The sequence below is a fragment of the Fusarium phalaenopsidis genome (assembly GCF_050370095.1).
Source record: "Fusarium phalaenopsidis strain FUZ10S chromosome Unknown contig_32302, whole genome shotgun sequence".
In the NCBI taxonomy this organism is placed as follows: domain Eukaryota; kingdom Fungi; phylum Ascomycota; class Sordariomycetes; order Hypocreales; family Nectriaceae; genus Fusarium; species Fusarium phalaenopsidis.
The window spans coordinates 5005432-5027246 of NW_028145405.1; the positions used below are offsets into that span (position 1 = coordinate 5005432).

Genomic DNA, 21815 nt, shown 5'->3' on the forward strand with positions numbered 1-21815 from the left:
GAACAATGCGGTGTTGAACCTGTCTCATAGGCTCTCTCGTAGGAGTTTCCAAAAAGCTGTAGCAATGGATGAGTCGTCGGCGGACCCAAGGGCATTGTGTCAGTTGTACGGTAGACCATAGTAGTGTAATTCCCGTCTTGTGAGGATATCGAAACGTTCCGTATCGCCGGAGAGGGAGTATTCCATACCCAAGGCCCATGCAAAAGAGGTTGGAAGTACAATCGAGCACGGCCGAACTGGAGCTTGTGAGCTTGGTGCCATGGTATGAATCAAGGGGGTGCTACTTGAAAGTGGAAAACCGCATTACTTATCTTGGCTGCTTCCGTGCGGTCAAACATCTGGAGCTGATCATTTAATTCGACTTGTTGGTCGACGAACCGCTCATCGATGAATGCAAAAGCTGTTGAGCCGCAATCGACCTGATCACTCATGGTGTCCGAGTAGCTTGGTAGCCTCTCGACCTCCTTTATCCCATAAGCATCCAGTGTAAGACGGATGATGGGATCCTGTGGTGAGTTATTGGCCAATATGGGCTCTTTCCCACGCTCCCATGATGATACTTCGCCAATGCGAAATGTTTTGAGGTCTTGAGGGCTGCCATTCCCATTCGATGCTTGTTTGGCAACGCTCAAGGTGGTATATAAATGCCACAGGATACTGTCGAATGAGTACGACTGGATGATCAGGACGATCTCGGTTGGCAGCAGACCCAGCCTGGGAATGCCCAGGGCCTGCATATCTTCGAGACTGGGTTTTATGATATGCCTTGGCTCGATATACAGAGGGTCGCATTTCCACAGATTTTGCCAGGCTGCTAGAATCTATAAGCAGCCCCAAGCTTTGTCGCCCTTATACTCACGCATGAATAATTGAAGGCAATCCGCATGGATCACCACGCCCTCGGGCAAGGGGTGAGCTATTTCGCATGGTTGCTGAACGCAGTTGCATCGCTTATTGAGAACGCACCCTTCCTTAGGGAATGTTGATACTGGCATGCGATGGTGCAGAGCGCTGGAGTCATCGTTCCCAATTACTGGAACAGAAAGTGAGCAAGGAGTTAGACAAGCACAGAGGGATTGGAGGTACCTGTTATGAAACGCTCGGCAGCTTGTATTCCTAGGCCGCAAATGCCACAGCGCGGGCGAAAGAAACACTGTATCCTGGTATGGGGCGGGCCTGGGTCCGTCAAAGGCGACAGCGTAAAAGTTGGACGGGGTGGTTGTGAGAGCTCGGAAGGCTCATAAGGCCTAGAAGGTACAGAGGGCTCAGGAAGCCTGGAAAGCTCAAGAGGTTCTGTAGGCCGAGAAGTGGTTTGGAGGCGCAAGTGGGACAACGGAACGCTGCAACATGAACCCATGTTCTATAATTTCCCTGTTAAGCAGCCCTAAATGTTTGTTGGTCGATGCTGAGCTGGGAACGGTCCGTCAGAAGAAAAACAGTATCGATCCGACAGAAGCAATTTAACGTGCGTGTTCTAGCGAGCTTCTACTGCCAGGGCTAGATGGTCATGGCGTTGTGGCCCTTGCTGCGGCGTGTCTTTCTAGAAATGTTGCATGCGTCGCGGCTGAAAGAGTGATGGTCTGAGCACTGGGAAAGCAAATGAAGTGAAGTAATGAATGCGAGATGGATGATTGCAGATGCAGAGATTCCTACGATGCTGCAGTAGATGTTGTGATCCTAGACGCTGGCGCAAGGCGTTCCTTCCATCCATGTGAAGCTGCCGTCAAGCTGCCCAGGTACCTAGTTGGCCTATCTCAGGCAAGCACTCGGTCATCGATCCGAGGAGGAAAGTGCAGCCCGCACTCGCTGATGAAACAGGCAAGGACGAAACGTTTCACAAAAGGACTCTGCGGAGCCTTCTCCTGTTTGGCCAGGATCATCCTCCCTTGGCATCAGCATTGACATCCATTGACAATGCAGCAACTTGTTCCATGCGTGTGCACCGTCTCCGTCTCCGGTAGACGGGACTGAATACTATTCTTGGACACAAGCTAGTTGCTGTTGAGACGAGACGGCGTTGCCTGCCCAGAAACTCCCAAATAGCGATCCTGCAGCTCCCTTTACTCAAACAGTCAAGCCATTGTCGCAGCTGTCCTTTTGCATGCCTCGGTAAGCTACAGTACATATGCAATCGGAAGGAGGAGACACGAGGTCTTCTGACCAACAGCCCCCTTTCCCAGCAGGCTGGCGCGGATCCGAAGATCAGGATCGACGCGGTGGATGGGGAAAATGATGACGGCAGAAGGCGGCCACTGCCAAAACGGCCACCACTCACCGTCGAGCCAAGAGCAGAACCAACCCAGTCGACAACCCTGTTCCCAGGTGCGATGGACAGCATCCATGGTAATGGAATCGTTGGTGGCTCGCCAGGAGCACCGCTGAAGCTATCGGGTCGCTTCCGTCCAGCAAGCGAGGCCATCTTTCCACTCGGCTCTCCCGCTCAACACCACTTCCGTCTGCTGGGACAGGCCAGGCCGTTGTTCCCATGAAGCTCAACGTCAGGACCCCGTAAGCGCCCTGTGCGCGCTCGGTCATCTGCGCTTGGTGCCGTCCGCTAGGGGCAAGGGGCGCGACGGCCAGGGTCCTTGGGAGAGGGTCGAGAGGTGGGCATGCTAGCATGGTGAGGATGGCTCCACGGCGGGCAGCTCATCCATCCACTGAAGCTTCATCGAAGCATCCACCGAAGCGCCAAAGCGCCCACGCAAGCACGCACTGACCCAGGAGCTCAACCTCTGCCATTGCTGCCCTGCGTGGCAACGCCACTATTAGCACCACGCGCGGGCTAAGGTACAGAAGCACACCACGAGAGCTGCCGTCTCCCTGGGTGGTACCAGCTGCGGGGGGTTCCATGGACGGGGCGGGCGTCCTGCCCAGGTCGGGATGGACTTGTCCTGTATCGCCAATTTGCATTCTACTGAACTGGTCTTCTCCCGCTGCATTGCTTGCATTGCCGACGCTTGCTTGCCTTGGTTTGCTTTGTCTCTGCTCCACTCGTCGCTTGCGGCGTGTGCCCCAAACCTGGGCCCCTTGCTCTCCTGCCCGCGCTCGACACGCTCTTCACTGTGTGTGACGGCACTGCCCGCCCAGCTAGAAGCGTTACCCCACACCAAGCTGGACCTTGTGAGTGTGAGTGGGCGGTGGGCGTGTGAGAGATGCTGAGGGGCCTCTGAGTTGTGGGTGGGCGTCGTGTGTGTGGCGGCCGGCCTGCGCTCCGCCGCGACTGGAATCTTTTCCATGCGGATCCAGTTTACCTTCACGGATCTTGACTTTCCCTCAACTACCTCTGAGTAGCTGTGTGCCAGATAGCTGTTCTCGCAATAGCTTCCTCGCCGCTCCGCGACTGCTCCCCGCTCGGATTGTCACTGGTGCGTCCTCTCGGCCGAGTATCAGAGATCGTCCTCCTTGGCTTCCACCCAAGCTTTGGTAAGCCGCCTACACCGGTCCCATCCTTTGTCTCCGTTGCCGTCATCGCTCACTTCTTTCAAAGTCTACTGTGGCACCTCCACGCGATCGCCCTTGGACGACCAACTCCCACGCCTGCATCGACACAGCAGCTCTCCCGACAACTCGTCCCCTGCCTCTGTGTCACGACGAGGTTTCAAACCGCCACCTTGGACCCTGTACAACTCGCGAGCTCGATATCTGGCCTGTGACGACAGGCTTTGCATCTTTCACCTCATCGCGGGGCCTACGGACCGCTACCAGGCCATCGCCCGGGCCTTTGCTGCATCAACGGTCGATACCACTCTAGTATCAGATTCAAGACGACCTTGCCCTATTCACGTGCGCAATCCTCGATCTGTTGGACCGGAGCATGACCGTATCCTATCTCATCTTGACTGCCTCTGTCAGCGTTATCGCCCCCTAGTTCCCATTGACAAGGCCAAGCGATCAAACGGAAGCGTCACCCCCAGCTGCTGCTGCAGCAGCCTGAGAGCTGGCTGGAGGGGAGGCCGCACCGCCCTCGTTTCCGCGATTTCATCACCGCTGAGCTACGTCGTCCGTTGTCAAAACTATCACCATGAGGCGAGGCCGCTCTCCAAACTCGCCCTCGCCCTATAGGGCGCTGGCCCATCACCAGCAGGCCTCAAATTCTGGAGCTTCGTCCGACTCTGTCTCGTTGATCAGATCCTTCAATGTTGAGACAAACCCGACCCGGCCCGTCCGACCTTCGCCGCTTACAACATCTCTCATTCGAGATATGCCACTGGATTTGGTTGACCGTATCAGATCGTTCCCCCTTTTCATGTCCGCACCAGAGGAATTCCTCGTTGCCATCGGAAACCATCTGAAACCGCAGATTCAAAGCCCCAATGATCACATCGTGACTGAGGGCGACGATGCAAAAGCAATGTACTGGCTAGTTCGCGGTGTAGTTGCCGTGACGTCACGGGATGGCGAGGCTGTGTACGCGGAGCTTAAGGCGGGAGCCTTTTTTGGTGAGATTGGCGTCCTTATGCAGATGCCGCGCACAGCAACCATTATTGCCCGAACGAAATGTCTCCTGCTGGTGCTGAAGAAGGAAGACTTGTATACTGTTATGCCAAAATTCCCCGAGATGGAGAAGGCTATCCGGGAGGAGGCACAAGAACGCCTGAATCTCCTCAAAAAGAGAAGACAAGAGGGTGGCAAGTTGCTCAAGTCTCCCAAAGGGGATTTCAGTGCCAGAGAGGCTGCCCCTGGCGAAGTATCTACAGGGGAGAGGGGTGCTATTAGGGACGGTGCCGTGGTCAATTCCAAGAAGAGAAAGTCACCAAGCCCAGGGATTATCGAGGACCCTGCTGCTGGAAGCGCAATTGGCAGTGGCCAAATCAACATTCGGACGACGCTTAAGGAGCTGCCGCTCTTCTCAACTCTTCCAGCCGACATTCTGCACTTTCTTGGACTCAGTGCTCAGCCAAAAACGTATGCGCCTTTCACAGATATTGTCCGTCAGGGGCTTCCAGGCAATGAGATCTTCTTCATCGTTCGTGGTGAAGCTGAAGTAATCCACGACGAACCAATTGTCAACGAGGGATTTCAAGGCAATACTCGATTTCCCCAGAAGAGACCGCGGCTAAAAGCAGGGCAATACTTTGGAGAAGTTGCGAGTTTGGGCCTCTCTCGCGGTAGGACAGCCACCGTCCGAGCCATCACGACTGTTGAGTGCATCATGATCACCGGTGATGTGCTTGATGAATTCTGGAGACGATGTCCTCCAGATATCAAGACGCAGGTTGAAGAGACAGCGCGCCTTCGATATCAGAAACAAAGCGACGATGTTGATATGGTTGACGCCGACGTCAGGGAAAAGGCCAACAAGTCTGATCCTCCGACTCCTACCACGCCTACGCGAGCTACGTTGCCGGGTTTGACCTTCACTACGCCGTCCAAGCCAACTTCCCCGGCGAAGGACGATTCTGGCACTATAGAACCCAAGGACCCTGATCCGTTCTTGAGTGTCAACATGGAGAACATAAGGAATCGCCGTCGTCACTCGTTGGCGCCTCCAATTCCACCAACTGACGGTTCTGGGCCCACCACTAATGGAGTGAGAGCTGGTTCTCGTCTTTCAGAGGTGACACCCATCAAGTTTGCGTTTACCGACATGATGGATAGCGACGATGTTCCAGCCAAGAGAGTTAGGACGACTTTACCTCGACGACCCCTTACGATGAGCAAGCCTGTGCTTTCAGATGAGATCTTGATCTACATTTTCAAGCATGTCGATATTGGAGAACTATTCCGACTACGACTCGTCAGCACTCATTGGCGCAAGCTGCTGACAACCTCGCCCAAAGTTTGTCAGAATGTCGATCTCTCGGTTTACAACCGCAAGGTTACCGATGAACTCATTATAAAAGTTCTTGCTCCCTTCATCGGCACACGGGCTGTGTCCATTGACCTCAATAATTGCTTCCATATAACTGATGAGGGCTTTGGAGCTCTGTGGCGAAATTGCGGCAAGAACGTCAAACGATGGAAGATGAAGTCGGTTTGGGATGTTTCAGCAAACCAGATTTTGGAGATGAGTGAGAATGCAAAGGGATTGGAAGAGGTGGATTGGAGCAACTGCCGCAAGGTTGGTGACAACCTCCTAGGCCGCGTTGTAGGCTGGGTGGTACCTGATCCGCCACCTTCTGCGAAGCCGCCTCCATCGAAGCAAGTTGTCATCTCAAGCTCAACGGCTCGTTCGAGGAGCAAGGCACAGCAACAGCAACAGAAGCAGGCCGCGCCTACGGTACTTCCACCGGGCACTGTGGTTGGCTGCCCGAAGTTGAAACGGCTCAACCTCTCGTACTGCAAACATATCACGGATCGGTCTATGGCTCATCTCGCTGCCCACGCATCGAATCGCATCGAGTCCCTATCTCTCACTCGGTGTACCTCGATCACTGACGCAGGGTTCCAATCTTGGGCACCTTTCCGGTTTGAAAAGCTGTCTCGGCTCTGCTTGGCAGATTGCACATATCTGTCGGACAATGCGATTGTTGCCCTTGTCAACTCGGCTAAGAACCTCACTCATCTGGATCTGTCGTTTTGTTGCGCCCTCTCTGATACAGCAACTGAGGTGGTGGCTCTTCGCCTGCCTAAGTTGCGGGAACTACGGCTAGCATTTTGTGGAAGCGCAGTCAGCGATGGAAGCTTGGAGAGCGTGGCACTTCATCTGAACGACCTTGAAGCTTTGAGTGTACGTGGTTGTGTGCGTGTTACAGGACGGGGAGTTGAGAATGTCCTTAATGGCTGCGGACGACTCAACTTGATGGACGTCAGCCAATGTCGAAACTTGGAGTCTTGGCTGAGGGCTGGCAGCGTTGCAAACTGGGGCTATGATGATCGAGCTGGTCAGCGGCCAAGAGCGAGCGTCTCGAGCGAGAGCGGTGAGGGCGAGGAGGAATTGCCTGCACCAAAGGCCATGAGCGTCGCGATGCTCACGTCGCAAAACTTTATGCCGCGGTCGGCGTTCGGTTACAGGGCAAAGAGGGCTCGGCGACCTGTTCGGTTCGTCATCGAGAAAGGAACTGGTGGCTTGCGATGATGCAACGGAGTCTTGGGGAAACTACTGCACTTTGGGAGGCACGGGGTCTTGTTGGGTTGCGGTTGCGGTTGCATGAGGGATATGACCATACAGCATCGGCGTCAAAAGTCAAGGAGCATTTGCGTTTATGAGCCTGGGTAGTTGATGGGGTTTGGACAGGTAGCGAGGGATGGACATGGATGGACATGGATATGGGTGGACATGTGTTGGATAAGCCAGTACTGCATCAAGGGAGCGGAAGGGATACATGAAAGATACCCTGACGGAGCTGAAAGGGAAGGCACTTGACGTCTTGGCCCCCATAATAATTCTGAAGCAAATTTCAACATGATGTAATTGAGGAAATTCGGCCATCGTAAGTCCGAGTCCGAGATGCGACGCGATGCACGGGGCATGGAGTCTGGAGTTTACTGTAGCAGGAGCCGGGGCTGCTGACCAACTGAGCCACCAAGAGGCGCCGGAAAATTCCACCGAGTTCCAACACGTGACGTCGGATATCAACGTCATGCTTTCTTTCCGTCCATTTACCGGAACCTCGATGCATATTATAACCCTGGTCTTCCCTCGGACCCCCGCTTGAATTCTTCCCTTTCCTTTGTCAACGACCCAATCCCTCAACAACCGACACTTGCATCGCCAGAAAGACGATGTCGTTTACGCTCACAGTCCGACAGGGCCCTGCGCGCATTGCGCAGCGGCTTCCTGCACTCTCCAAGTCTGCCGCCGGCTCGATTCGAAGCTTCCACGTCCCGGCCAAGCCGACCCCCAACTTCTTCACCTCCCGCATCACATCAGCGACCACGCGCAACGCCTTTCAGCGCGGCGGTCGCGCCGGAGGTCGATCATACTACCAGGAGTCTGCGCGAACTGCCGCTGCTCCCCAGACCACGACCCGAAGGCTTCTCGTCGGCGGTGCCATCTTTGGTGGTACACTCGTCGCTGTGAATGCCGTCTTCAACCGGGAGACTCGTGAGGATGGCGGCATGCCCGTCTACGAGCGCGAGTACCTGAACAACACCTTCCTGCACACCGGACTCGGAATTGGTATCATCGGCTTGACGGCCCGACAGATGGTTCAGACCGGCTTTGTGTACCGGATCATGGTGACAAACCCTTGGGTTGTTGGTCTTGGTGGTCTTGCGCTCAGCTTTGCGACCATGATTGGTACCCGATCCATCAGCCCTGACAAGTAAGTCTTGAGATGCAATTTTGGTGATGAAACGAGTCTAACAAGTTTGCAGCTATATCCCCAAGTACGCTCTCTGGACCGCCTTCAACGCCACCCAGGCTGCCTTTGTCGCCCCTCTTCTCGCCTTCGTTCCCGGTGCCCTCATCGCTCGTGCTGGTCTCTACACTGTTGCCATGATGGGCGGTATCTCGATTGTCGGTGCCACTGCTAAGCAGGAGAAGTACCTCTACATTGGTGGTCCTCTTCTGGCTGGTGCTGCCATCGTTGCTGCCTCTGGTCTCGCTCCTCTGATCATCCCTGCCACCGCCGTCCGAACCCTCGCCTTCACTGAGAGCCTGTGGCTGTACGGTGGTCTCGCCGTCTTCGGTGGCTTCACCCTCTACGACGTCCAGAAGGTTCTGTACCACGCCCGTCTCGCCCAGGCTGGTGTCATGCGCCGGGATCCCGTCAACGAGAGCATCTCCCTCGAGCTCGACTTCCTCAACATCTTTATCCGGATGGTCCAGATCCTGATGATGCAGCAGAACCGACGAAAGTAAGAGGTGATAATGGCTTGAGCTTGGACTTTGCCTAGATGGTGATGACCGTGTATTATTTTTTGGCAAAAGGATGGACTGCTTGGCAAGAGGCTAATGAACTCCTCTCTTGATTTGGCCAGAATGGCCAGTTGATGGAAATTCCCATTTATAGCTTAGGAACAGGATTATTGAATCAAGAAATTAGAACAATTGCTGTTCTGTGTGCTTGCTTGAATTGTGACTTGATTGATTATTTGAAAAAATTGATGCTACCGTCTACATGCTAACCCGAGAGAAACCTTTTCCACCCATGCCCTACAAAGCTCACTTCAGAGGAGGGAACGGCCTAAGGTAGTGACTGGGGCACTCATAACCACTGGGGTTGTTCTTGAGGTACAGCTGGTGATACTCCTCAGCGGACCACCATTTGCCGGCGGGCGCGATCTCGGTGACGATGCCTCCCTTCCACCACTGGGCATTGGCCTTTGCCGTGATGTCGCGCGCAATCTTCTCCTGCTCGGCGTCGTGGAAGTAGATGGCGGAGCGGTACTGGGGGCCAGTGTCGGGGCCCTGGGCGTTGAGGGTCGTGGGGTCGTGCATGGAGTAGAAGAACTCGAGGAGCTGTGCGTACGAGACCTTGGAGGGGTCAAAGATGATCTGAGCGGCCTCAGCGTCTACAGACAGTCAGCCATTATCCTTGCGAAAGAGAGAGGAGACGTACGGCCAGTCTTGCCGCCGCAGACGGCTCGGTAGCTCGGGTTTTCGAGGTCTCCACCAATGTATCCGACCTTGGCGTCGATGAGACCCTTGCCGGCAAAGTGCCTGCGGTACAGGTGCTCTGTTCCCCAGAAGCAGCCGGCGGCGACGGTGCAGAGCTGGGCGCCGTCGGGGATGGGGCCAGCGGAGGACTCTGGGGCGACCGAGAGGAGGGCGGATTGGGTGAAGGGACGGGCGAGGCGCGCCAGGAAGGGGGGGAGGTGTGTGAAGGGCATTGCGGGTGGTCGGCGATGGTTTACGGTTACAGATGGATAGAGAGAAGCGGATGTCAATGTCTGTGGTAGAATGCAACGGCTGATGGAGGGAGGATGAAGCTATATAGAAATTTATGCACTCACCGAGCACCGGCCGGCCGGTCGGTGATGCATGACGGGGGTTGACAAATACTACCGAAGGGGACCTTGTCCTTAGAACCCCGCCCCCCGCCGTTCAGAGGAAGAAAAAAAAGCTGCGTCACCGAAGGCGCCGATGACGATTGGATTGCTAGAGCTCTATTTCCTATTCGGGAAAGCGCCTCCGCGGGGTTCCTGGCCCAGGGGTCCCCTTGCGCCCCGCGCTGAATGCTGGTTTGCCTGCGCCTCTTTGGAATCAGATGCGGCTGTGTTTTGAATACGCCGGATATTTGGTTTCAGTACTGCGTGAGCGTATTTGGAATTGAGAAGGTGAGATTTACATGCCCGAGATTACATGTTATGGAATTAATGGCTGTGCAAGGCATTCTGCGCTGCTTGCCTGTAATCCATGTCCTGTAGGCCTGTGGCTTGGCTTGAAAGGCAAGCAAAAGAATACGCAGGGGTTTGGGTTTCCCATATCGCTGTCCGTGCGAGACGAAAAATGCTCCGAAGGTTAGGATTGAATCCCGGCCCTCACGGAGTGGCTTGCCGCATCCGTCCCCCGGGTCCGGCTCCCGTTGATCGGTGCGGCGCGGCCCGGGGTTCGGCAGATTCAAGCCCTGGCCGCTCCGTATAGATCGGATCGGAAATGACAGACCGCAAAAATGAGCAGTCATAGCAGACGTATGCATGTATAATAAAGACAGTTGATTCAAGAGGAAATAAAAATAAGGGAAAAAAAAATTGTACAAGAGTTCACACCACTCAACCCAGCTGAACCCCCAGTCACAGAACCAAGCCGGCGAGCACTCAAGAAGGAGGCCAAATACCCTTCTCGCACATAACCTGCGCAGTACCCGTAGGTCCCCTCGACGCATCCCCATCCCACCAAGAAAGAGCATAGTCCTGATGGACCTTTTCGTCCTCGGAAACTCCCAGCTTCAGGTACAGCTCGTCCTGCTTGCAAAAGGCGAGCCGCTCTCTAGTTGCGCAGTCGTACGTGACAAAGATGGGCACTCCGGCCGGCATGCCGTCAGAGTGGCGGAGGTAGTCGGTGAGGCATTCTTCCTTTTCGACTCGGTTCTTGCACTTTTCTCCTGTGAAGGCGTTTTGGGTGTGTTCGCCCTTGGCTGTGATACCGCAGGAACTGGAAAGCTTTAGTAAGGGATGCGTATGGTAGTTCAGGAGTAAACTTACGTGACCATGTACGGTACAAAAGTCCAGTATCCGCACTCATCAATTAGATCATCTGGCTTATCGCGGACGACACCGCTGAGCGTCTGCTTCTCCTGGCTGTAAGTGAAACTGACACCGGCGGTAAAGGCGCCGTGACCGATTTGAAGACCCCAGCTGATGGCCTCGCCAAAGGTTACGGCCATACGATCTTCGAGGGTGCACTTGCCGCGGCGGCACTCGGCGTTGGCAAACTTGACCTCCTTACCGTAGCTCCATTTGAGGCTCTTTTCACAAAAGGTCTCACACTGGACGGTGTCAGCACTGTATTCAAGGTTAAGTGTAGTGGTACTTACGGGGTCGTCGCTGTGAGGGCTGATGGAACAATGGCCTTCGTCATTAAGCTTGTTGGTGGGCTCGCAGCCGGTCTATTCCTAACAAGAATGTCAGTGCTGAAGCGCTGGGATTAAAAGCCAAAACTCAGCGTACCTCGTTTTCACCAATAGCTCCAGTAGAGAAGCAACTGTCCTTCCCAAAGTCAAGGCGAGGGTTTCCGGGCTGATCGACACCACGGGGCATCACCTTGTCGAGCTGCTCTGAGGTGATGCCTTTGGGCACGACGAGGCCCATTGTGGCGGGGGCTAGGAGAGCTAGATGGGCGAGTCTGTTGAGGGACATTGTGGATAGAGTTTGAAGTGTAAGAATGAGTGTGGTGAAGCAGAATGATGAACAGTCTTGTGGTAGGATATCAAGCTGGGCTTTATAGCATTGTCGAGCTCATGGCAAAGATGATCAAACAATATCCAAGAAATGCTGGTCGATTCAAACTCGCCCAGCTTATCATCCCTAATAGAATCCTTCTGATCCATCACACTCAAAGGGTTACTCAATATGGAAGGCCGTCACAAGATTCTCACCCAACTGTTCATCTCAACCAAGGCACAGAGCAATCCATGCTCTCAGCCGCCTACCTACAACAGCGTATCCCCCACAGGGCAGAAACGACAAGGTTTAATCCGGCTGCCTGGAGTTTCAACTCTTAACCAAGGTCGGCAGGACCCGAGGGGAACCGTCGAGGAGAATTCGTGATTGGTCAAGACCCGATCTTGTATGGTGACATGGTGTCAGATCGTCAGTATGAGGGCCGTGTTTGAAACATGGCATGTTCATGTCGTTACTCGGTAGTCCCCTGCGCCAAGCTTTTCGAGAATCCTTCTCCAGGATCTCGGGGATCCTTCTCTGGGGCCATTAATGGACTATCCTGGTATATAGTCTCGTGACCACATGTTTTCCAAGGTGGTAGTGAATATTACTACGGGGTCGTTTTCATGTGTTTTGTTGATCATTCTGGCGTGAGTTGGGGGGACTTTTCGAGGTGTAGCCCACTCTCTCCTTTTTGGTTTGTATGATGATCGCTCATGAACCTCGCACTTTGTCCACAATGAGAATCCTTCTTATTGATTTTGGGGATTAGGGACGGTTGAGAAGGGGATAATGGCTTGATCTGGGTGGAAAGCAAAGTCCCATATCGACAATGCTATTTCCATCGCCGTACATGGGCCACTAAGAGCATGTGCTCCAGTTGATGCCTCGATCTGCCAATGAATCTGAGAATAAGAGTCTCTATAAATTCAGTCACGTCGGACCGAATATTGGAAGCGATGCTCTTTTAGGCAGGAAGAGAGGTCCGTAAGACTCAAAGTTGAAATGTCCAGAAGTCGAGACTCATTGATAGAGAAGAGCTTGCAGCGCTTGGCCTTTGTTGGTTAAAGAGCATATAGGACTGTAAGCCCTCAATAGCTCAAGTAACATCTTGAGTGATGCACTAGCTGTCGAGTGTGCTCGATAATAGTGAATTCCGGATGTCTGCTACGTTGACTCTTGTTTACTACATGTTAACCCAACAGCAACCGGGACCTGTTAAACTGTCTCGTTAGCTATAATTCCCAGGCCAGTCCACTTTGGATTGCTTCTCAAACAACTTTTACAATGACTGCTTATCTGATTTTGAGGCTCCTTTTCACAATACGTGGGGTAAGTGATCGGGTGTTTGTCAAATATGTTACTACAACTGATTGTTCTTACCACACAGTCATTGTGTGAGACCTTATTTGACAAGATACGATGCAACATGATGTGATACCCTTTAACCCCGGCTTTTCTCGATAAGCATATCAGACGTGTTACCAGCTTGGGAGAAAATTCACCGTTGGTCGTTGCCAACCGAGACGCCTCAATCGATAGCGCCAACGACTATTCATCTACAACCCCTGCAGAGTCGATTTGACAATCGACCATCCCGCCAATGGCTTTGGGGATCATTTCACAGCTGGTCGCGCTACTGCAAGGATGAATACGATGCACCTAAAGATTCAGGAACAATTCCGCTCGCCAAGACTCATCTTTACTGAGATCGTCGTGTAGCTGTTGGGCATATAGAAGGGGGAGGTTCTGAGATGAGTTGTTTTCTTGTAGTTTTGTCGCAGTACGCTCGTTTATTCAGTTCGTGATGGTTTCAAACAAATTGATGGCCGTTGCCTTTGCGGCGCTGGCCTCTTTGGCGGTTGTTGATGCTGGTGTCTGTATACCACACGGCACCACCATCTCGTCGGCTTCAGCCACGGAGACTAGCAGCACGGCGACTGCAACTTCATCCTCTGTGGCTATCGAGACTGGCTCTACAACTACCTTTGGAACTGTCTCGGCCGAGACAAGCTCGACCACGGCTGAAACTCCATCTGGAACTACTTCAGCTTCTTCAGTAGAGACAACTTCTACAGTCGCCGAGTCCTCTTCGACCTTGACGACGTTGACCACTATTGCGACCACTTCAACCACAGTCGAGACTAGCTCTGGGACCACCTCAGCCCAGACAACATCCACAACAGCCGAAGTCATTCCTACCAACCTCGTCACCAACCCCGAGTTCGACGACGGCCTCCAGCCCTGGCAGGCAATCCCCTACCCTGACCAGGACCTCTCCCTCACCGACGACTCATACAAGACCGAAAAGGCCGCCCGCCTCCACTTCGAGTCCAAGTCCGGCAGCCCCTTCACAAACTACCTCTACCACCGCATCGACAAGTCCCTCCTCAAGGCAGGCTCCTACGCCCTCGAAGGTTTCGTCAAGGTCGATTCCCCCGGCGATGAGGGAGAAGGCTGCAGCAGGGCCGTCGCCGCTTGTCTCGTTGGCCCCATCGGCCTCACAGAGGCTATACTTAATGTTGGTGTGCTGCCGGCGACGTCTGCAGAGAGCCGGTGGGCAAAGATCTCGACAATTTGCGATGTCACGGAGGAGAAACTGGAGGAGATTGATGATTTTGGTGTCGCTATTGGGTTTGAGTGCTTCAACACGAACGCCTACCTTGATAGCGTCTCGTTCAAGGCGGTTGAGATTATGATTGAGTAAGGGTCTAGAGTTGACGGACCATCCGGAGTGCCACTGTTACATATACACCTTAAATATTCTCTGTATATATTTACTGTCTAATACAATGTGTCGAGTATGCCCTCCATCTAATCAGTTGTAGTTCACGCCTCGGCATATCGGCCAACTTCCGAGCCCGTCTCTCGCCTCACTAAACCAAAGCTTCACGATATGTCGTTTGTCATGAGTAATTAGTGGCGAGGAAATGTCAATTGAAGCATGCAGTGGACTCTTTGCCTTCTTTCAACTCTTTCAACTTCCTCTCCGACTTGGATTTTGCAATTGCAGGCTTATCCCGGCTTACACGCATGCACCTAGAGAATGCCGTGTCGAAGCCTCGGATGCGCCGCCTCAGCGAGGGCTACTGCATCCTCTGCTGCAGCCTTTAACCCAGCACAGCCCAGGCATTTCACTCGCACAAATATCTTTACCTACAAATCAACACCAGCAGATCATGGCTCCTTGAAAAGACGACGTCCTCTTGGCTCCCGTCGGCCTCCCTCCTTCCTCTCCCGGGACTCGCCGTCCCGCGCTCGGAGCTTGACCCTCTTTCCCCGCCAGAACCCGCCGCCTCCGACTTCGCCGCCGTGCCCCGACGATCTAAACACCAACAACTCCATCGCGAACCGCATCCAGAGCCTTATCTTTGGCCATGCGACTGCTGCCGCCGCCGCCACCATGACGACTCCCCCACGCCCCCTCGCCGAGCGCATCCCCCCTGGCGCATGGGACTCGCACATGCACGTCCTCGACGTCGAAAACTACGCCCTCTCCCCCGCCGCCATGTACCGCCCCAATTCGCACTCCCTCGAAGACGCCCTCTCCTTTGAAGCTCAAGTCGGCATACGCAACATCGTCCTCGTTCAGCCCTCCATCTACGGCCTCGACAACACCTGCCTCATCGACACCCTGCGCGACCTGGGCCCCGAGCGGGGGAGGGGCGTCGTCGCCTTCGATCCGCCCGCCATGACCCCCGACACCCTGCGCGAGTGGCATGACCTGGGCGTCAGGGCTGTGAGGTTGAACGTGCAGTCTAACGAGCTCACCGTTGACGCGCAGGAGCTGGCCGATCAGCTGCACGAGTACGCCGATGTTGTGCGACCGTTTGGATGGGCTGTTCAGGTCTATGTTCCCATGCACATGATTACTCTTCTGGAGCCCATTATCCCCTCCCTCAACATCCGTTTTTGTATAGACCATATTGGTTACCCATCTTTGAGAGGCCATAATAGCGCCGACCCATACGACCTGCCTGGATTCGCATCTCTAGCCCGTCTTCTCAAGAATGGCCACACATACGTCAAGCTATCAGCTCCTTATCGCATGAGCTTGCGACCAGACCACAGCGACATTGAGCCCATCGCAAAGGAGGTCATTCGCCTAGGGGGCACCACTCGTGTAGTCTTTGCAACCGATTGGCCTCATACAAGGTACGAGGGGCTGGATATCAAGCCGTGGATGGAGACAGTCCTCAACTGGTGCGGCGACGACGAGTACCTCATCCAGAGGCTATTTACCGGAAATGCAGAGGACTTGTGGGATGTTCCAAAACCATCATGACCATACTTATGACGGAAAAGTGCTTTCTTTGCATAGCGTTTGGTCTGGGCGGAGTACACGTTATGGTGTCTTCTCGGTAGAGTCAAGGGTCGGCGCGGTACAATAGGATAGGAATGGCAACCGGTATTGATTCATTGTCATCTTGGGGCTTCATGCGCGAGGACAACGGTGCACATTTCTCCTCTGCCAATTTGATTTTTTCATTTTACTATTTTGCGTAGATCATGTCAGTATTTCCAATCATTCAGAGATCATCATGTGCATCTCCATTCTCGGCTTATAAAGGTCAGATACGTCTCGACCTTGCCGTCTCCTGCACTTTCGCAGGACATCTTTCTCTTGAATCATGATGGTAACAAATCATCATGATCTTTTAGGGGCCCCTCATGTGCCAGCATGAGTTCAACCTGTGAGGCTACGGCCTCATGACCCATAGCCAACTCCAGTGATAGCCTGAAACGCACCTACGGCCGAGTGCAAACAGTCACATGGGACCTCGGGAGAAAGGCGCGGCGCTTTACCTTGGCCATTTGAAGCCGTCGGATCATCCAGTTGATCGCCAAGTGGGAGTGGACGAAGCTCCCAAGGCGTAGCAAATCTCCAGGCGCTAAAGTCCGCACACCTTGGCCGATCAGCCATGAGTTGAGGTGATAGCCGGAACTGGCTGTATCGTTGACTCCTGTACTGAACCCTCTGAAAGGCCCGAACTTTTGTTGTAGAGTTTCAAGAACCACCCGTAGTGCGGAGGCTTGTTCTCTCCCAGGCGCGGTCGACAAGCCTTGTCTGATCAATTACGGCTTTGGTCGAACCGGCCCAAGGCAACCTCCTTCACTCAAACGTCTGTGGATTATTATCCGACTCGTGAATAGCACCCACCCGTACGCTCAAGGGCTCAAAAGTCGATAGCGCCTCAAAGACGCCACGGTCCACGGCCATAGAGTTCGGGCTCAGGTTGTCGGCCCATGGAGTTTGGAAGAGTTGCTCCGGCTCATAGGGGGACTGTTGAGGGGGCATTTCGAACGGGGGTTGATACATGGATTCGGAAATCGGGACATCTGGTGTCATTGGCGGCATCTCTGCTGCCTGCTGAGGCTGTGGCTGTGGTTGCGGTGGTTGTTGTGGATTCAATCCCAGGCCCAGGCCCAGGGTAGCTACCTCTCTTGTAATGAGAGCAAGGGCACTTGAGATGACTGTAGATGATTAGAGTTGAACACGGCGCGTACTCTGTTCCACTTACCTGGATTCACAAACTTAATCTGGTGCAGGGCGTGGATGCAAAAGTTGAGTTTGCGAACTGCTTGTTGATCTTCAGGGGTTGCCTGCACCTGCAGGAGGAAGATCGTCGCTGCGATGTAGACACTGTAGGACAGCGACAGCACGCAGTGGTTGATGGTAAAGGTTCGACAGAAAAGGTCGAATATGGCAATGATTGCCGTTGCCGACGTGACGCATTCGATGAGATGGTTCTGCATCGGATGCGGGCCGTCATCTCCTGGGTGCACCTGCCAAGACAGCATAGGTCTGAATAGGAGGATTCTGAACGTATGGTAGAGGGCACTTGAGAATGGTCAGTCAGTGTTTAATAGATAGCTCAGAAAGGATATACTCACTTCATGGTGACGATGTGTGACGGGGGCGCGAGAGCTGGCAAGGCCAGGGGGTCAATCTTGAGATGAGGCGGCAGCTGATCCCACCACATCTTCATGGCAGGATCTTGGCTTTGTAGACACTCTTGCATCTCCTGCTCCGTGTTCTGGCAGAGCGGATCATACATGTGGATGAGAATCTCGTTGAAGATGACGGATAGTCGACAAGCACTCATAAAGCATGATGTTGAATGAGCCGTGGCAGGCGGGTACTTCCAGTCTCCCCCGTGCGGTGAATCGAAAGGAACCCAGAGCTCGTTCTCGGCGGAATCATCCACTAGATATTGTCAGCACGATGAAATGTCTGAAAGGACTGAGCCAACTCACTGATGATTTGAGGGGGGGATACAAGTGAGTGTTGCATGGATGGCGAACGCCCAAGGTAGAGGCTAATGATCTTATCCCAGAAATAGCAACTCCAGAAAAGTCGGTGCCGAATCTCAACCTCCTCGTCAGATAAGTGAACTGAGCCTGGGTATCTTTGCCCATCAACGCAAATGCCCAGGTGGTCGATGAGTCGGAAAGCAATGCCGCTGTAGATCCAGGCCTGAGTGGTGTTGCCATGACCGCACTCTTGCGCACTAAGGAGAAGCAGTGTTTGAACTGTCGGAATTGTGCAGACGCCTCTGCTCAACTCGTCGAACAACATGCTTCGAGCATGCTTTGCGAAGACAGCACCCCCATCGTAAGACTGATCCAGCAGCCGTTTGGTCGAGGGATCACTCTTCCCCCATCGAATCGAATGCGACAGTATGGCATTTAGAAGTGTGTGCGAATAGTAAGGCCCCATCGATTGCATGTCACCTGTCAAGGGTTAGATCACGGCATGGGGTCATGAATGGTCAAAGCATACGAGTGAAAGCAGGCCTGTAGATGAAGTTGAATAGGGGCTGAATCCAACACCAGTGCACATTCAAGAGATATTGGAAGGGTTCCTAGATATGTAAGCGACGAAACGAATAGATGAACTCGAAATGCATACGGGAATGTCGGAGAGGTTTTCCATTGCGCGCTGGTGCCATGCATTATTAACAAGACGCTCTCTCCTATGGGCATCCGAATCAATTGAAGAGAGTGAGTCGGCCTTGTGCTTGTGCGGATCACTGGGAAGATTGAAAAGACTGGTAGCGCCATGATAAGTAATGCCGCCCTTGTCGTCAATCTTGAGGCCCATGAAGCTCCTAGTCATATGCTCGTCACCATAGCGGCTTGAGTCGTGGCCGTTGAACATGCCCGGGCTAGAGTGATTAGACGCGGCAACGGAAGGAGGAGACTTGACGGCAGCCAGCTGATCCTCGAGCTCCTTGATACGCTCCTCGAGACGCTGAGTGTAAGACAGAGTCGGGTTTCTATTAAGGTGTGAGTGAAGGGTAAGAGAGCACGCGACCAAGGGCAGTCCCACAGTTTGTAGATACAGTCATCGTTCCTAGCAGCACAGCGATTGCAGATGGGCTGCTCGCCACCGCACTTGACCTAAGAGAGGGTCAGCAGGGGCAGTTCGAAGCAACAGGGGGCATATCGACCTTGCGTCTACGGCAGGGCTCGCAAGAGAAGGCGCTCTTCTTGGTTGCCTTTACCGACGACATGATGGGCCACCGCGTCTGGCGAGAGGAATCGAAAGTGTGCTAAGAAGTAGTGAATTCCGCAACAAGAGTCGTGAGAGGGAAGCCTTAGGTAATTCCCGTCCCCGCGTTAAACATCGAGGGCCCCACTCGGAGGAAAGCGGCCAGGCCAGGCGTCGCTCGGCTCCGTCAGGTTTTGGCCAAGATCGAGTCGCGGGTTATTGCATATGCGGACCCGAGAAGCAAGCGCTCACTGTTGTAGGAGCGAGAATCGAGAGTGAATGGGGCGAAATGCCGACTGAACGAGAATTGCCCGTCCTGTGACCGGCCAAGAACCTTGGGAGGCGACACTGCAGTGCGTTGGGCCGGCTCAAGACGAGGACCGGGCTCGGCGAAGTGGGGTGTTTTTTCCAGGCTTCGGTGTAAGATGAGAGGGCTTGCTTGACCTTGGACTGGGAGCGAGCGTCGATTATCGCAATTATCGATTATCTCGAGGTGGGAACCGGCAGGACTGATCAAAAGAGGTTCAAGGATCGTCTGCCGTCATCAGCTGGCGCAGGAACAGTTATTGGGACTGGACTCTCAATGCCGTTAATGGTCACGTGCATCAGCCCGGGTGCCTCTTGGCTTGGTGCTTGGTGTCCCAGCGTGGAAGGCGCGACAGCCCGAGTTCCAGGATGCATCCCGTCCGGCGCCAGGCATTCCCTGCCGGCTGTCAAGCGCCTCTACTTATCCTTAAAGATCGCGGTGATGATGCTGGCAATTTTCCCTCTATTAATGCCTGATGACGACGTTGGGTCTAGACTCTTTCTCTTCCCGGCTCCTCACGGAAATAAGCGAGGTCAAAACGGCATCTTGTTCACCATCATGACATGATTTCGTTGCCCTAACGGTACTTGGTCCGCCGAAAGCGCAGCTTGGATCTCGAATCAAACGCCACTGCAAGGATCTAGGAATATTAACAGCAGCCATTTTTACATGTGCCAAGCTGCGTGTGCGAGAGCGAAGCCGGACCTCTGGCTGCCAGTTTATTCCCGTACCGAGGGACTGGACAGAAGCCGCAACTTGGCGCAACGACAGCATCTGATAAGCGGCTCGTCTCTGTTTCTGAGGGCAGCCATCTTGATGCTTTTACCACGATCACAGGCTTATGAAGGCTTGAAGCTAGTCTCATGAATCGTGCTCGATCAATCTCATCTTCCTCTCCCTTCAGTGCGAGCAAGTTGATCTTCGGGCGAACGGATCATACCCACTTTCCACGGCTCAGAGAGGATCTCGTCCCCATCACCCGGCGCGGTGGATGCCGTAACTGCATGCGACTACTAAGAATTCATTTTCGTAAAAATTATCGATGCAGGTCAGTGCCTGCCAAGAGTTCCCCATGACGGGGGGACACCACACTTGGGATCTTGATCATGACCTCGACCTGAGATGAGACCTGTTGCGCTGACCTGGTCATGATGATGTCTGTACCTTGCCTTGGTCGCCCAACTCTTGCAGTTACTGGCCTTTGCTTTTTGTATCTGCTCACTGACCCCGCGAACTGTTCAGCCTGGTACTATGGCGTGCATATGCCGGAGTCATACCGTTTCTCTACACCATCATACCACGTTTGTCAGGCAACATCTGGGGGAAACGGTCACTTGACGCTCATGAAACGATACAAAGTCTCTCAGGCACCGCTCTTCTACAGGGCAAAACTCCATTCCCTGACGAATCGCGCTCTTTTGATTGGTGGTGAATGCAATCATGGTACGTCGAAGCTCAGGTGTCCTGTTCCACCTGTAGAGCCCTGGGACGACCAGCCCTGTCTCATGACTGATACCTGCTGTGTCATGACTAGCAGCTGAGAGGACTCTGCCACTGCATTGATCTGGCACCTTTGGTTTACCGGGCGATTGGTAACACCCCCTTGACCGACTTTTCGGTTTTGATCTTGACATCTGACTTGTCCTGTCGCGGGACGTCACCCCAGCTGTCAAGATGGCCTTTGTTTCTAGCTGTTTCTTGAACGTGATTGATCGGTGCAAGGTCTACTGCAACAATTGACCTAGTACTGTTTGATTAGAAAGTCGATGTGAAAGCTGCCGTGCTTGTGGATTGTTCTCCTCGTGCCCTCGGGCGACAATTGCTATTTCTGGCCCTCGCGATCCTGGCTTATAGATCCATGCTACCTCGATCGCGGTATCATGTTTCAAAGACAAACTCGAAACATTGGTGACCGTTGGACAAGAATAAGGCGAGACTATTCGGATGCTCCCGTCTGATCGGCCCATTTCAGTATTTGACTATTCTTATTATTTTTACTATGATTTTTCGAGTGCGTTTTGTCTCTATCGTTGCACATTTGCTTGAGCTTATGATCATCTCGGAGCGCACATTTACTCCAATTTGCATTTCTATGCATTTCTATGAACCAAACGTAAAATCGATGGTACATTTAATAGCACTTTTGCATCTCGACCGTTGGAGGATCTGAAACTGCGAGACCCTGCTATTCTTGGCAGAAATCTCAAAGTCGGGCAGGGATATTCCATGTGGAGAGGCAGATCCAACGTTGGGCTTTGATCGTCGCATGTTTCACCTTTTCAACGTCGAGTTTACATCATATTA

At 53.5% G+C, this 21815-nt stretch overlaps 6 protein-coding genes across 6 annotated transcripts; 3 read left to right on the forward strand and 3 right to left on the reverse strand.

Moving 5' to 3' along the window:
* Positions 1 to 4021: 4021 nt before the first annotated feature.
* Positions 4022 to 8746, forward strand: LRP88_08899 (uncharacterized protein; the record flags this gene model as incomplete). Its single annotated transcript, XM_083245396.1, has 3 exons — positions 4022 to 6976; positions 7693 to 8207; positions 8260 to 8746. 3 exons carry the CDS (start codon positions 4022 to 4024, stop codon positions 8744 to 8746), a joined length of 3957 nt encoding a protein of 1318 aa, XP_083099890.1.
* Positions 8747 to 9049: 303 nt separating this feature from the next.
* LRP88_08900 (peptide-methionine-S-sulfoxide reductase) lies at positions 9050 to 9717 on the reverse strand (the record flags this gene model as incomplete). Its single annotated transcript, XM_083245397.1, has 2 exons — positions 9050 to 9399; positions 9450 to 9717. The coding sequence occupies 2 exons, from the start codon at positions 9715 to 9717 to the stop codon at positions 9050 to 9052; spliced, it is 618 nt and encodes a 205-aa protein (XP_083099891.1).
* A 927-nt stretch (positions 9718 to 10644) lies between these two features.
* LRP88_08901 (uncharacterized protein) lies at positions 10645 to 11685 on the reverse strand (the record flags this gene model as incomplete). The annotated part of the gene is made up of 4 exons (XM_083245398.1): positions 10645 to 10981; positions 11032 to 11315; positions 11364 to 11435; positions 11497 to 11685. 4 exons carry the CDS (start codon positions 11683 to 11685, stop codon positions 10645 to 10647), a joined length of 882 nt encoding a protein of 293 aa, XP_083099892.1.
* A 1831-nt stretch (positions 11686 to 13516) lies between these two features.
* LRP88_08902 (uncharacterized protein) lies at positions 13517 to 14416 on the forward strand (the record flags this gene model as incomplete). Its single annotated transcript, XM_083245399.1, has 1 exon — positions 13517 to 14416. The coding sequence occupies one exon, from the start codon at positions 13517 to 13519 to the stop codon at positions 14414 to 14416; it is 900 nt and encodes a 299-aa protein (XP_083099893.1).
* Positions 14417 to 15112: 696 nt separating this feature from the next.
* Positions 15113 to 15994, forward strand: LRP88_08903 (uncharacterized protein; the record flags this gene model as incomplete). The annotated part of the gene is made up of 1 exon (XM_083245400.1): positions 15113 to 15994. One exon carries the CDS (start codon positions 15113 to 15115, stop codon positions 15992 to 15994), a length of 882 nt encoding a protein of 293 aa, XP_083099894.1.
* Positions 15995 to 16822: 828 nt separating this feature from the next.
* LRP88_08904 (transcription factor domain-containing protein) lies at positions 16823 to 19226 on the reverse strand (the record flags this gene model as incomplete). Its single annotated transcript, XM_083245401.1, has 8 exons — positions 16823 to 17184; positions 17232 to 17551; positions 17605 to 17917; positions 17968 to 18444; positions 18494 to 18530; positions 18623 to 18989; positions 19043 to 19113; positions 19164 to 19226. The coding sequence occupies 8 exons, from the start codon at positions 19224 to 19226 to the stop codon at positions 16823 to 16825; spliced, it is 2010 nt and encodes a 669-aa protein (XP_083099895.1).
* Positions 19227 to 21815: the final 2589 nt, after the last annotated feature.